The following is a 13,330-nucleotide window of genomic DNA, read 5'->3' on the forward strand; positions in this document are numbered from 1 at the left end:
CTGCACAGTGTGGACAAGGGAAGGGGCAAAAGCAGTGGGCGTTTATTCTAGCCTCATGCTGGCGTCCCCCCGGCCTCAGAGCTGGGGACCCCAAGACAAATCACGCTCCCAAGGGGGAGGACACATATATCAAGAAATGACTACGAGGATGATTGTGGAGACACCGCTGTGGGCGTTCCTCACCTGCCTGCCATGTGCTGTGTGCTTCTGGCGCTTTTATTAGCTGCTCCCTTCTGCGTAAGTATCTTCCTTGGACGCACGCGTCTCGGTGTGGGGCTCGTCGATGTGGTGAACGTCACGCTGGGCATTTGCTGTGCTGCTTGCTTTTCCACTCGGCACTAGGTTCTAACAGCTGGACATGCTGCTGCACACGGGCCACAGGCTTTTTATTGGCTCTATGTTATTCCCCCAAATGCACGCACTGCCCTTCAGTCAGCTGTTCGCCCACCCATGGGGTTTGGTCCCTCACATCCCAGGGGTGAGGGGCGGGACGGGAGGCTGCACTGTCAGCCAGGGGCGGGCATTTCCCTGGGCAGAGGGAGAGGCTGAGGGCGACGCAGCTGCAGCAGGGGCCTTGGCCAATTCCAGGGAGCTCTGGAGCAGGAAGGGCCCTTCAGAATCACCCCGAATTGAAGCCAGAGGCCTTTCCACTCATAAAGGTTGTGGTATAAATGTCTGTTCTCATGCCTGGTCTGGGGGTGCCCAGGCCTCCCTCCCTGGCTGTCCTCGCAGCCCCTCTACTCCACTCCCACCCCGCTGTCTCTCTGTGGCCTGTGGCTTCTGCTCACTGTCCCCGAGCCTCTCTCTCCGCTGCTCCGGTCGGGACAGTAGGTCACACGAGGGCTCAGGACAGCCCAGTCTTGCCAAGCCATCACTTTGCTGTGTGTGATGATGGCAATGCCACTGCTCTCACGTGACAAACAGCAACACCGTTAGGAAACCACCCTGCAGGTGACAGGTGGTCCTCAGGCCCAGGGCAGGTGCTACATGGCAGGGACCACAGGGTGGCGCTGTTGCCTTTCTATCTGTGATGGGTTGAACCGCAAAAGGAAATGGTGAAGATGAGGCCAGAGCACACTTCTGGGGCTGCTCCTTGCACGTCCTATGTCCTGTCCCTGCACGGTCGCCCACGCCAGTCTGTCCTGAGCCACAGGCCGTGTCGGCCCTCCAGGATCGACAGAGACCAGAGGCTCTCGGGCCTTGTCCCGGGGGGACTTGCTGCCTCAGGGGGCTCAAGACGAGAGGCTGTCAGGTGTCCACCCCAGGCCAGTGACAGCTGTGACAGAGGCACTGGTGTCCCTCAGAGCCAGGAAGATCAGGCCCAGAGGGTCGGGAAAGGTCCCAAGGGGTGACACCAGAGCAGGGTCCCAGCAGGTGGACTTGGGCTGTGGAGCGGGGGTGGGGTGGCTCAGCCGGTCACCTGAAGGCCAAGAACAGGGTGATTCTTGAGGGCATTTGGCTGGTGCTGGGCAGCTGAGCAGGGACACAGTGGAGTGGATGCTGGAACTGCGGCCCAGCACGCCAGGTGAAGGTGATGCGGGGCCAGGTGTGTCTTAGCCTCTCTCCCCTGACACGTGCGGAGGGTGAGGATGGCACGGCGGCTAATTATCCTTGGTCTCTTACAAATATCTGCATTCATGCTCATGCCCATGCCCGCATAGTCACACACATGCCCTTACACAGACATGCCCATCCCCCTCACATGGCAGCACCTCTCCATCCCCTCCCCTTCGCCCACCCACTGAAAGAAGGGCCTGTAGGGAGGGGTGGGCAGGGTGTGGGGCTGAGGGACCATCGGGCCCAGGTCTCACATCCACAAAAGGCCACAGATTAGACATTTGACTTTATTTCCAAGTAGAACTTTGGTGCAGGCATGGAAACACGCCATCGGGACAGGAAGACACCCACCACCCATCTTTATGGCTGAGCACATTGTCGTACCAGGAATTCGTGTTTTCTAAAACTCTAGTAATCAAACAATGATGTTTCATTGCAATTTTATGTTAAAGCTGTTCATTGGCTCCATGTAAACATTCTGCACAGACCTTGTGTTTGTGACATACTGGGAGCTTCCACCAGTGGGCCTGGCCCAGGCCTTTCTAGGCCTCTGCTGGGCTTGGTCCTGGCCAGTGGTCAGAAGGGCGATGGAGGGAATCCTCGCCACTTCCAGACTCTTCCTCACCCCCTCCCATTCCATGCGTGTCTCGAGTCAGAGGAGGAGGAAATACAGAGGAAACAGAAACCGTGTCCTCCTGGGTCAGTGAGGGCTGGTGCGGGCCACGCCCAGACCACGGCCTAGATCACTGCTCTGGAGGCCAGATGCAGCACAGCCTGTGTGGGGAGCTGGTTATGCTGAGCGAGGAGCTGAGATGCAGGCCACAGGCCCCGGCCATTAGGGTGACTGTGTCTGCCCCTCCCAAACCACCACACGGTCTGAATGCACGGGCAGCAAGTGGCCCGTGAGAACTGTTGGCCAAACAGCACTGTGCACACTGTGGCCGAGTGCCCCTGCCCCGCTCTCTCCCCTGCAGTTGGTTTAGGCGCACCTTCCCAGTGACTCTGGGGTGATGTTAAAAAGCACTGGCCACTGCGCCAGCACCGGCACCGAGCAGCCAGAACATGCCCTGGATGTAACCGGCAAACCAGTCCCACTGGCGAATACTGGCCAGTCTCAGCCCAGTGCCCTGCGCTCCCCACCTCCCAGCATCTAACTGACCTGTAGCTACAAGGTGACCTGCCACACTGTGATGGGGCACCTGGGAGGGTCCTAGGCATGGGTGATAGATCGCCCTATGCAAACCTATGAGGTGGAGTCAGATGACTGATGGGTGCCACTTGACCTGTCTGAGTTTGGGTTTCTGCGGATATAAATTAGGGGTCACAACGCCTGTCTCACTGGGTTGTGGGGATGTGAAATGACTAGTGTAAGCACATGGTCCATTTCTTTCCCTCACACACCTTGAAGTTATGGAAATAAACCCCAGTCCCTTCCACGCCTCTAATTTCTCTAAATCTCTACACATCACCTACCTGTCTAGACTCCTGTGGCTCACCTTGCTCAGTGTTCTGCTGACTCTGGATTATTTTTTTTTTTCTTGTTCCCCTTTTGTCATCTCCCTTTCCACCCCAACAACCCTTTCGGGCGGCCCTGTTCTCTCCAGGCCCTTACCTCCCTGCCATCGCCTCCCCTGCGTGAAACCCAGCGGTGTGCGTGGGACGGCCCTGAGAGGGAGAGCAGGCTCTACCTGGAGGGTGTGACAGTTCCCTTTCCTTCTCCAGGCTGGCATGCAAATGGACCTCGTCCCTGTCGCAGGACCGCTCCTTACGCCCCTCCAACCTGGCCTCCCCGCCCGCAGGCGGCACTACCTGCACCCACACTCTGCCACGCTCATCCCTTCATAGTGGTACTTGAGGGTGGGGACCCCCATGTCATCCTTGTAGAGGATGGAGATGGGGCTCAGTTTGGTGGGCACACAGCAGGCCTTGCCCACCTTCATGGGGAACTTGAGGTGAACCAGGGTCTGCACGATGGCGTGCTTGGTCGGGGTCACGTCGTCGGCCAGCGGGAAGAAGCAGCCCCCCTTACACTCGTAGGCATCGTACTCCTTGGGCGCGATGATCCAGCTGTCCCAGCCGATGTCCTCGAAGTTCACTCGCAGGGAGGTCTTCTGACAGTGGCTGTTGGCCCCCGCGCTCCTCTTCCGTCTGGCTAAGGATGACCCCGTGGCCACGTGGCTTCCCACGTCCCCCTCGCCCTTGCTCCCCCCCGCCTCTGGGCTGTGGGTGGACAACTTCTTCAGCACACTCTCCTGCTCGTGGCCGATCATCTCCCTGAGCTCCAGCCGGGTCTCCTTGGTCCCATTGCTGCGGTCATTGGAGAAAACAACGAAGAAGGGCAGGTTCCTGGAGCCGGGGGGGACGCTGATATCCAGCTTGTGGCAGCCTTTCCTGTGGCTCCGCACGGCCACTTCCAGTTTGTTTTTGCTCTTGGTGGAGTCGGCCCTGACCCACCGCTTGACAGCCCTGGAGATCTCGAAGGTCGCCCAGCCCTCGTCCCGGATGTCCTGGGACAGCAGGAAGGCCTTGGCTCCCGCAGAAGCGTCCCCTGTGTCCGCTCCACCCAGGACATCATAGATGGCGATGTTTCCCTTCAGCTCATGAGACGGGCGCTCGTGGCTTTGGCAGGAGCTGTAGAGCCGGAGTTCTGCCCTGGTGATCTGCTCATGCCTGGGGATGGAGATGTTGAAAAGCAAGATGTGTTTCTGGAAGGGGAAGTCCTCTGTGGCAGCTACAGAGACAGCATCTGAAATGCAAATACACAGTGATGGGCACCTGCTGGGAGGGTCTGGCTCATGACACCAAGCTGAGCGCATGGCTCCCATGAAAGGGCCCCTGGGATGACATTGTCAAATCTCTATTTGGCTTCACTTAAGCCTTTAATGTAGAAGAGGTGCCTGAAAGGTGCACTTAGAATCGTGCAAAGAAAAGCAGATGCAGGAGATGCTGGCATGGGAGGGAACAGGCCCAGGTTCCACCGGGAGCCCCACAGTGCAGGAGGGGCTTTGCACATACATTTCACATGACTCATCACGAGGGTCTAATTGTTATTTCGCTTTTACAGAAGTGCGAGTGGGTTTCGGGTGTTTAACATCCAAAGTGCTCACATTCTGCAAAGATCCTCATTTTTTAAAAAAGAGCCAAATACAATAAAACTGTCATCTTCTGAGAGCTGACCCTGAGTGTATGATTTTAAACGATGGTGCATGGAACTTAGCCGACACTGTCCTGGCTCATACTAGATGCCCAGTCAATATTTCTGTGTCCTCCCCAGGCCCTCTGCCCCACCGGCACATGCCCTGCCCCCCAAGCACTTGGCCTTTCGCACAGTTCTCTGTGGCCCCCTCACAGCTGTTCGAGCCCCCGCAGAACCCGCTGAGGTGCTCTGGCATATCGAGTGATGCGGGGTCTGTGCGCAGTGCGCTAGGGGCCTCCTGTGCTCCTGCCTTGATAGTGGCTGCGGGCTGCAGTCAGATGTCTCAAAGCAAATGCCCTCCTCCCTGCCTGTGAAGGCTGTGAGGGGCAGCATGCGTGGCCTCCACAGGAGTGCTGGCCACCGGCAGAGCTGGGGCCGTCAGAGCGCTTGTTTCCAGGGCACGGATATGCTGAGCGTGGGGTGAGATGCCCCTAAGATGACTCTAAGCGCTGGACTCCCAGACTGTGGGATCCAATGGTTAGGTCTTGCCAAGGAAGCCCTAAAACAGAGGACACAGATGTACCCTGGGGGCCTGGTGAGAGGCTGGCCGATTGTAGCAACAAAATAAAGCCAGTGTTTCAAAAATCAAGCAAGTTCACATAACATCTAGATTTTCCTTTTGGGCAGTCAGGAAATCGGACACTGCTGGGCATGCACTGTGAGCACAGCGCCCTCGAGGGGGGCCTGGCGGCTGTGGCATGAGCAAGGCCTGCAGGAGCCTCCGGGGCTCCAGCCCAGGGCAGAGAAGAAAGGCCAGCGCCACACCACACCACGTGGGGTGTTCAGAGGGAGGATGCCGCGGCAGGAGACCCGCCGCCACGCAGGGGGCCTGAGGCACAGTGCAGCTGCTGACCAATAGGGTGTGGCAGTTCCCTCAGCATCTGCAAGCCTCGCCCTCCTGCTCAGTCATCTCACCTGCGTTGATTGTGTGAATTAGTGCACATAAGCCTTGAGTCGACATTTCAGTCCTCCCAAATCAGGGCCATTCTTATATACTTAGAAAATGATTAAGTAGTCCTCCAGTGTTAATCTCTCAGGGGCATTAATATGAATTTTTTATACCTTTTCATGAGGGAGATGTTCTCTCAAAGTTTAAAAATATACCAGGTTGAAGGCCCAATGTGCATCTGTTTCTTGGTGGGAAGGGGCCAGTGGGAAGGGGGGAAATGGAGGGAGGGAGGGGGCGAGGGCGCAGCCATGCCCTCAGCTCCCACTGAGCCCAGGAGCCCAGGCCCAGGGAGGCCCCCCCAGGGCAGAGCTGCCCGGGGCAGGCCCTGCGGCTCAGCTGCCGGGTCCTGCAGGGACTCCATTCGCCACACTCCGCTGCCCGGCACTTGAATGGAAGCTGGTGAAACTAAACAACTAAGTTACCCATTTCATTTCATTTTAATGAATTTAATGGAAACTTAAAGAGCCTCCTGTGGCCGGTGGCCACCACAGCGGGCAGTGCCGCTGTGGGTACGATGTCCCCCGACCTCCGACCCTCAGGGCCCTGGGGGAGCAGACCCTACCTTCCACGCTGAAGCTGCGCACGATGTTGGACGCGGGGGTGGACGACTTGTCGGTGGTGTATCTGTTGTACAGGTCGATCATGTACTGCGGCGGCTCTGCTTGGGTTTTGTCCTGGGCCGGGACCCCGCTCAGGTTGAGGCTGCGTAGGAAATCCACCTTCATGTTCTCCAGGAACATCCTCAGGTCGAACGTGCCTCCCTCCTGCTCGCCGCCCGCTGCCGCTGGCAGCCGGGCATCTCCCCTGGCCAACGCCCGGGCCCGGGTCTCCAGAGGCTTCCCCTGCCCAGAGCAGGCCAGCAGGGAGAGCACCGGCAGGGCCACCCACAGCGCCCCGAGGCACATCTTGGGACAGCAGGGGGTCCCCTGGACGGGAGACGGCCGCTGGCCACCTCGTGTTAACGGGTGTGGGCAGGAGCCCGGGAGGAGCAGGCCCGCATCGTCCGGCTGGCCCCTCTGCACACAGCACCCGGCCAGTTCCCAGGCTCCCTGCCGGCCGAGCGCCCTCCGCTCTTCTTATCGGCCCTCGCTGCCTGCTCCCACCTCTTATCTGAGGCCGCGCTAAGCTAATGAAGGCTCTGTAAACATCTGACAACACAGGCTGTGGGAAGAGCACGGTCAGCTGCAGAGAACCCGGATTTCCCCGGGGTTATCACCCCCTAATTAGGATCGTTCTCATTTCCTTGCCAGTTCTGTTCAAAAGAATCTCAAGACAGGGTGACGTGTGCTCTATCTCCTGGGCCACAGGAGCAAGGGACCCAGGAAACAAACACGACAAGAAGGCCTCCAAATATAGAAGCAACACAAACCCCCCGGAGCCCCTGCAGACTCCGGCTGAGCGGGTGCCGGGTGCGGCCGTGGCGGGGTGAGTGGGGGGCCTGCTCCCCGTGGAGGCAGGACTGGCAGGTGTGGCTCAGCACGTCCCGCCTCGGGGCTTGTCTGACACGCTGGTTCCCGGCATTGGAGGCCACGCGAGCTGGTGGCACGTGGTTCGGTGAGGCGAGGAGACGTCAGGCAAGACAGGACTCAGGCCCAGCTCCTGCCTCATTCCCACAGCAGGACCCGGAACAAGGCGCTCCGTGTCCTCAGCGCCCGGTTAAGAGGAGAGTCGCCGGAGGGGGATGCGCAGGTGCTGGAGCCCACACAGTCCCTGCACTCCCTGGTCCGTGGCAGGGCTGCTTTCTGCCTGTCACTTCGTCCAGGTCTGACTTTGCTGGGAGCTGAGGAGGAAGCCCTGTGCCTCCCAGCCTGCTCCCCAAGGCTGGCCACCAGGGACCCCCAAAAGCTTTGTCACTGGCCTTGTGTGTGGGTCTTTGCTCATGTCAGAGGGTGGCGCGTGGACCACATTCCTCATCCAGGGGAACCGAACCGTGTGGCCTGGGAGACACGCGGGAGAGTGGAGCTCTGAGCTGGTGCGGCAGGGAGGGTCCTGCCTGAGGAAGCTGAGCAGCCACAGCCCACAGCCTCCAGCCAGGCCCCAGGGTCTGTGCTATTTTAAGAGCATCATGCTCACACTGAAACTGTCCATTTCCATCAGGTGTGGGTTTGAGCGAAGCAAAGAATGAGCCTCGCTAAAAACCCTCAGGGGTCTACCCTGAGGAGCACTGGGTGGTGTTTCCACAGCCACAGGGTGCTCCTGGGAGGGTGGCAGCACTGAGCAGCCTCCGGAGATGGAGGAGGGGCTGTGGCAGGTTGAGGTCAGAGGTCCAGTACAGGGTAACACCAGGAGACTGCTAGCCAGGCCTGGGCAGGACTGCTGTCCCTATCCCTTGGGGCCCTGCCAGGGGAGGGTAGAGGGAAAGGGTGTCACTCAGGACGGCTGCTTGGAAAAGGGGCAGGAAGCCTCCTGGGCCTGGGCTAGCTCAAGGCAAGAGCTAACTCCTGCACTGAGGGAGGGGCAGGAGGCCGGGAGTGCAGTGGGCCGGAGGAGCCGGCAGGAACCCCGCCCCCCCAGAACCCTCCCCTCACCCCACCCCACAGAAATCTCTCCCACTGCAGGAGGAGCACAGGGCTGCGTGGGGTGGCCCTAATGCGCCCAGGGAAGCTCAAGGGGCCTGATGCTTTTGAAATACCTACAGGTTTTCTTTCCTGATTGTAACAGCAGTACACAGTGCAGATAACGTGGGAAATGCAACACACTATGAAGAAGGAAGTAAACTACAACCTCATTGTGCAGTCATGCCCACCGCTAACGTTTCAAGAAACATACAGCTCCAGTCTCCTGTCTGAAGCCCTTGGGCAGGAGTGTTCTCCGATGCAGAGCTCCGGCTGGGGATGTGGTAGGGCATGCATACCGTGACATCCCCAATAGGGTTGAGGCAGCAACCTGCAGTCAAGCGCATTGACATTTCTGCAGTGAAGTGAGTAAAATCATGGACCCATTCAGGTCGGGTTTTCCATGAAAGGAGTTAAAAGAAACTGCAGGTTTGCTGATAGTGTGGGGGTCTCAGGCAGAGGATGGGGGACTTGCCTACATGTGGAGTCACCACACCCGCCAGGGAGGCTCCAGGAGCAGGGCTCGGAGTCTCAGTCCCGTGAACTGTGGTGTGCCGGTGCCCAGCACTGTGCGGGCAGCGTGCCTGTGAGTTTCTGTAATTATCTGCCCCCAAACCCAGAGTATCAATATGCCCACATCTCTTATGTTGTTTTCAAATGAGAGTGTGCAGCCTTCTGGTCCCTGCTACCCGGAAGTCTAGTTTGTTCCCTCAGGGCATCTCCTTCCTAAATTGTCCAAGTGCATGTAGGTTCACTTAGTCCAAAGGGGCGGAGGTGAGTGGTGTCAGCCCAGCTTCTTAAAGCTGGAAGGCGGGGTGGGGGCAGGGAAGGGGTTCCAGTGGGTGCCGCCTGCTGTTGCTTCTCTGTGACACCTGGCTTTGCTGTTGGCGATGGGCCGGCATCACACAGCTGCTGGGATGCCTGGCTGGCCCAGGCGCCTGCCCAGGTCTCTGTGACGTCCTCCTCTGTGCACTATGCACACACGGGCAGTGGAACATAATTCAGCATGACAAAGGGATTCTGACACATGCCACAACATGATGGACCTTCAAGACATGCTGAATGAAGTAAGCAGTCACAAAAGGACAAATAGTGTACTTATATGAGGTTCTAGAATAGTCCAATGCATATAATGGTGGTTGCTGGGGGCTTAGGGGAAGGAGGAATGGGGCGTTATTGATTAACGGGTACAGAATTCTAGTTCTAGAGACGAATGGTGGTGATGGTTACATAGCAACCAGCATATACTAAATGCTACTGAACTGCACACTTAAATGATGACTTCTATGTTGTGTGTACTCAGCCACAATTTAAAAAAGTTGAGGAGTGCCATATAGTTCCTTTTGTTGCAGGTTGCAGAAAAGGAGAGTGCTAGCAGGCTTATGAAAAACAGTGCGGCTAACTGATGACAGCTGACCAGTCCAGCGAAGGCGTGGCTTCAGGAGAGCCTGGCCCGCACAGGCTCCTGGGTGCCTTGGAAAGAAGGCTCCTTGGGCAGGCCTCTGTGCTCATCGCTGTGTATGTCCTTGAACACTCAGGGTGCTCCACGGGGTGTTGGCCGGGCTGAGGATGGGGCTGCCAGCTCAGCCTTGCCCTAGCTACACTCGATGCCCAGATGACAAGCATTCCTGTGCTGTGGTGACTTTAACCAGAGCCTCTGTAACCTCATCTCTTCCTGGACTTGTGAACTGCAGAACTAGGGTCATCAAGTGCAATTGCTATGGGAGACGTAAATTTAATGAGTAAGAGGGCAGATGGACTCATCCATTTATTTCAAGGATTGCTGAGGCCCATCCCTTCAGCAGACACAGAGCTCAACCTTCATTCGTGGAGGCGGGGCCATCTGCCTGGTTTCTGTGAAGCAGCTGCCTCCGGGGGTTAGGAACTCCTGCTGCCCTGGGGCGCATGGTGACAAGGACACCACCAGTCCCTCTGTGAGCTTCTCAAGCCCCACACTCACCCACAGTCGCTAGAGGAATAGGAGCTGCAAGAAGGAAGCATGAGCCAGGCAGAGCAGGGGGTGGGTCGCTTCGCAGCTCCGAGCCTCGCCTCCCTGCGATCCTCTTGGCATGTGAACAGTGTGAGCTCCCTGTCTCAGGACCGTGCCAGGCGGTGAGCACACGTATAGGACAGTGGCTCTTCTGTGTGGCCCCTGGACGCCCAGCAGCAGGGAACAGGTCAGAAGGGCAAGCCTTGGCCTGAGTCAGAACAAGGCCGGGCGACCTGGCCGAGCCCTCCAGTGACGGAATCACGCTGGAGTGTGCACATGGGTTTTGATGGAGGACGTCCGCCTGAGCCCCAGGAGGCAAAGTAGCAGATGTTGCCTCGCACGGTACTCAGCATTTAGTAGGTGCCAGAGCAGAGACTGATAACCAGTCCATTCTCTGCTCGCCCACCCAGGGCTGCTGGGAGAGACGGGGCTGGGACTGAATTCCACCTGAGAAGGAGAGTGGGCCGAGCTGGGCCGAGCATCACCCTCAGGCAGGAGAGGGACGGGAAGGGAATCTCAGAAGTGTCGGTGTGCCCAGGGGCTCTACGTGTCCAGCTTTGGTAAAGGAATGGCCTCGAACTGAAACGTCAGGGTTTTGGTGCACAATTTACAGTCAGAGCTGGTTCTGCCCTTCTGGTCTCCCCCCACCCATCCAGCTCTCCATGGCATGGGTGCCATCACACACATTTGCTCAAGTGGGATCTGCAATGCCTTTCTGCACCAATGAGTCCAGCCCTTCATCCTGGTGGGGCCACCTCCATTCCTCTCCCTGTGAACCCCTCACACCCTCCCACCCCACCCAGACCTCTGCTGACCCACCTTCCACCCCACCCGCATCGCTCTGCCTCCATCCTGGCCTGAGAAGCACTGTGACAGGTGACAGCAGTGATGGCATGTTGTCAGCACCGCCCTTCGCCAAGCAGCCTGTGTATTCTGAGCAAGGGCGGTGCTGAGCAGAAACCGAAGGCCAGGCGAGACTGGCCGGGTGCAGGACGGTGGGGAGGAGAGCACTCGGCGTCCCTACCTGAGGGCACAGCCAAGGCCCAGCTCAGGGCCCAGCCCAACGACTGTCAGACACCCAGGTTCTTAGAGTGAATTAGACATACAGAGGTACCTACTGGGACACCTCAGCAAGGCACCTGGTGGTATCTGGACTCGGTTTCCCCACTTGTTCAGTAAAATGGCTGGATCCGTCTCCCACAGTGTTCTCCCAGCCTTACATTTCTGGCTCTCAGTTGGACGGTTTGTATCTGCCACATGGACTAACCCTTCCAGAGGGTGTCGCTTCAGGAGCAGGGCCCGGTGGCAGCCACCATGCCAGCCTCCAGACCCACGACCGCAGGGGCCCATGCCCACCTGGGCTCCGTGCTGGAGCCTCCTGTGTGATGTTGATATTTTGGTGTTAAGGAAAAATGTTTCATACACACGTTTCCTTTTAAACCTTGCTTTACTGTGAGGTCATTCAGTGCCACTGGGACAACCAAACAGGCTGGCAGTGCGGCCAGTGGCCAGCAGGCGTGGCAGCGCCAGCACGTGGCCGTGGATGGAGCAGCCTTGGTGTGAAGCTGACGCTGCCCCTGCCTTGGGGAGGCCCGTGGGCACCCTCACCCAGCCTGAGCCGGTGCTGCCGAGGCACTGCCGGGGAAGCAGCTGCAAGGTGCCCCGAGGCTCCCCTCTGTCTCTCGGGCACCGACGGCACAGCTCCTCCCACCCACTCCCAGTCCTCACCCCGCATCCCACCCTCCCCGCCCACGGCAGCACCCAGGGTGCGCTCCCAGCCTGCTCCCTCCACCCCCGAGTCCAGAAACGAAGCAGAGGCGCTCAGGGTGACTCGGAAGATCTCCCAGAAACTGCAGATGACAGAAAGAACCAGTATAGGTCACCCCGTTTCCACCAAGCAGTGGAAGGGAGCAACTTGATGAGAGAAAATTGAAGGGAGAAGAGAAAATAAGGAATCGGACCTGTGAAGGGAGGCATGGGGAGCCTTATCAGGCCTGAGCTTTGTACTTATTTTTCTATTAACCTGCATCCTGTCATCTTCCAAAACGGCTTAGACACGCACACCAAGTGCTAAGCTGGCCGACACCCCAGCAATTCACACTGAAGGTTCAGTCCCAGAACATGCCTGCAGGAACGAGAGCTCTACCTCATGTCCCCTGGTCTCTGCCCAGAGGCAGGGCCGTGTGCCCGGGCAGCTGTGTGCACACGTCCCAGGCCATTGGAGCATCTCAGAGGTGTGAGCAGCGCTGGGCGGCTCTGCGAGGGGCCTCAGGGCTCCCTGCCTCCCTGCTCTGGGCGCTCCGTCTCGTTGGTCGCCTTGTGTCCAGTAGCTGCACTGCAGCCTTCTTCAGCGGGTGCCTGTGCAGAGGGTCAGGGAGCTGGGAGTTTCCGTTCCTCCCTGTCACTCCCTCCTGAGGCAACCTGGGGAGGGGTGAACACCCAGCTCCCTGGTCAAGGCCTGACCAACCCTCAGGTGTAGTTCAGCTCCAGAGCCCAGCACAGGACGCAGGTGAGGCTGGGGCGCTCGGCTGCCTGCCCTCAGAGCCCCCCACACCACCCAGGTGAGGCTGGGGAGCTGGGCTTCCTGCCCTCAGAGCCCCCCACAGGACCCAGGTGAGGCTGGGGAGCTGGGCTTCCTGCCCTCAGAGCCCCCCACACGACCCAGGCGAGGCTGGGGCGCTCGGCTGCCTGCCCTCCAGTGCTGCTTCAGCCATTCCGTACCCGCGTCTCCTGGGGGACTTCCTCGTGCATCCTGTGGAGGAGCCCTGGTCTCGGGAACCTGGCCTAAGACAGACGCCTTGGGGTCTTTCCTCTAAGCCCCCGCTGGAGGCCTGCTCCCCACTTCTCCGTGTCCTCCAAGTAAGACTGGGGCTTGCCATCCGCTCAGGGCCCAGCCCGATGACTGTCAGACACCCAGGTTCTCCTGCCCAACTCGGGGCAATCCGCCTCACGCTGGTGGTAAACAGCACTGTAAACCACGCAAACTTAGAGACCAGGGAGCCACTGGGGAGGCTGCTCTGGGGTGGGTTGCTGATGAGGAAACAGCTGGCCATTCTGCCACACGCCAGGGAGCAGCTGCTCCA

The 13,330-nt window shown here is 58.7% G+C and overlaps 1 protein-coding gene across 1 annotated transcript; it reads right to left on the reverse strand.

The window, feature by feature from the left end:
* Window positions 1–1,838: 1,838 nt before the first annotated feature.
* On the reverse strand, window positions 1,839–6,835 carry GDF2 (growth differentiation factor 2). The gene is made up of 2 exons (XM_059662064.1): window positions 6,265–6,835; window positions 1,839–4,303 (listed from the first exon to the last, which is right to left on the reverse strand). Exons 1-2 carry the CDS (start codon window positions 6,605–6,607, stop codon window positions 3,363–3,365), a joined length of 1,284 nt encoding a protein of 427 aa, XP_059518047.1. The 5' UTR covers window positions 6,608–6,835; the 3' UTR covers window positions 1,839–3,362.
* Between the last annotated feature and the right edge of the window lie 6,495 nt (window positions 6,836–13,330).

The sequence above is a fragment of the Myotis daubentonii genome, chromosome 13 (assembly GCF_963259705.1).
Source record: "Myotis daubentonii chromosome 13, mMyoDau2.1, whole genome shotgun sequence".
In the NCBI taxonomy this organism is placed as follows: Eukaryota; Metazoa; Chordata; class Mammalia; order Chiroptera; family Vespertilionidae; genus Myotis; species Myotis daubentonii.

Bases quoted from the DNA above. Each gene is read 5' to 3' on its own strand.
- GDF2 (XM_059662064.1), bottom strand. From the start codon at position 6,607: ATGTGCCTCGGGGCGCTGTGGGTGGCCCTGCCGGTGCTCTCCCTGCTG. The intron at 4,304-6,264 runs GTAGGGTCTGCT...TTTGCATTTCAG, and splicing joins GCGCAGCTTCAGCGTGGAAG to ATGCTGTCTCTGTAGCTGCC.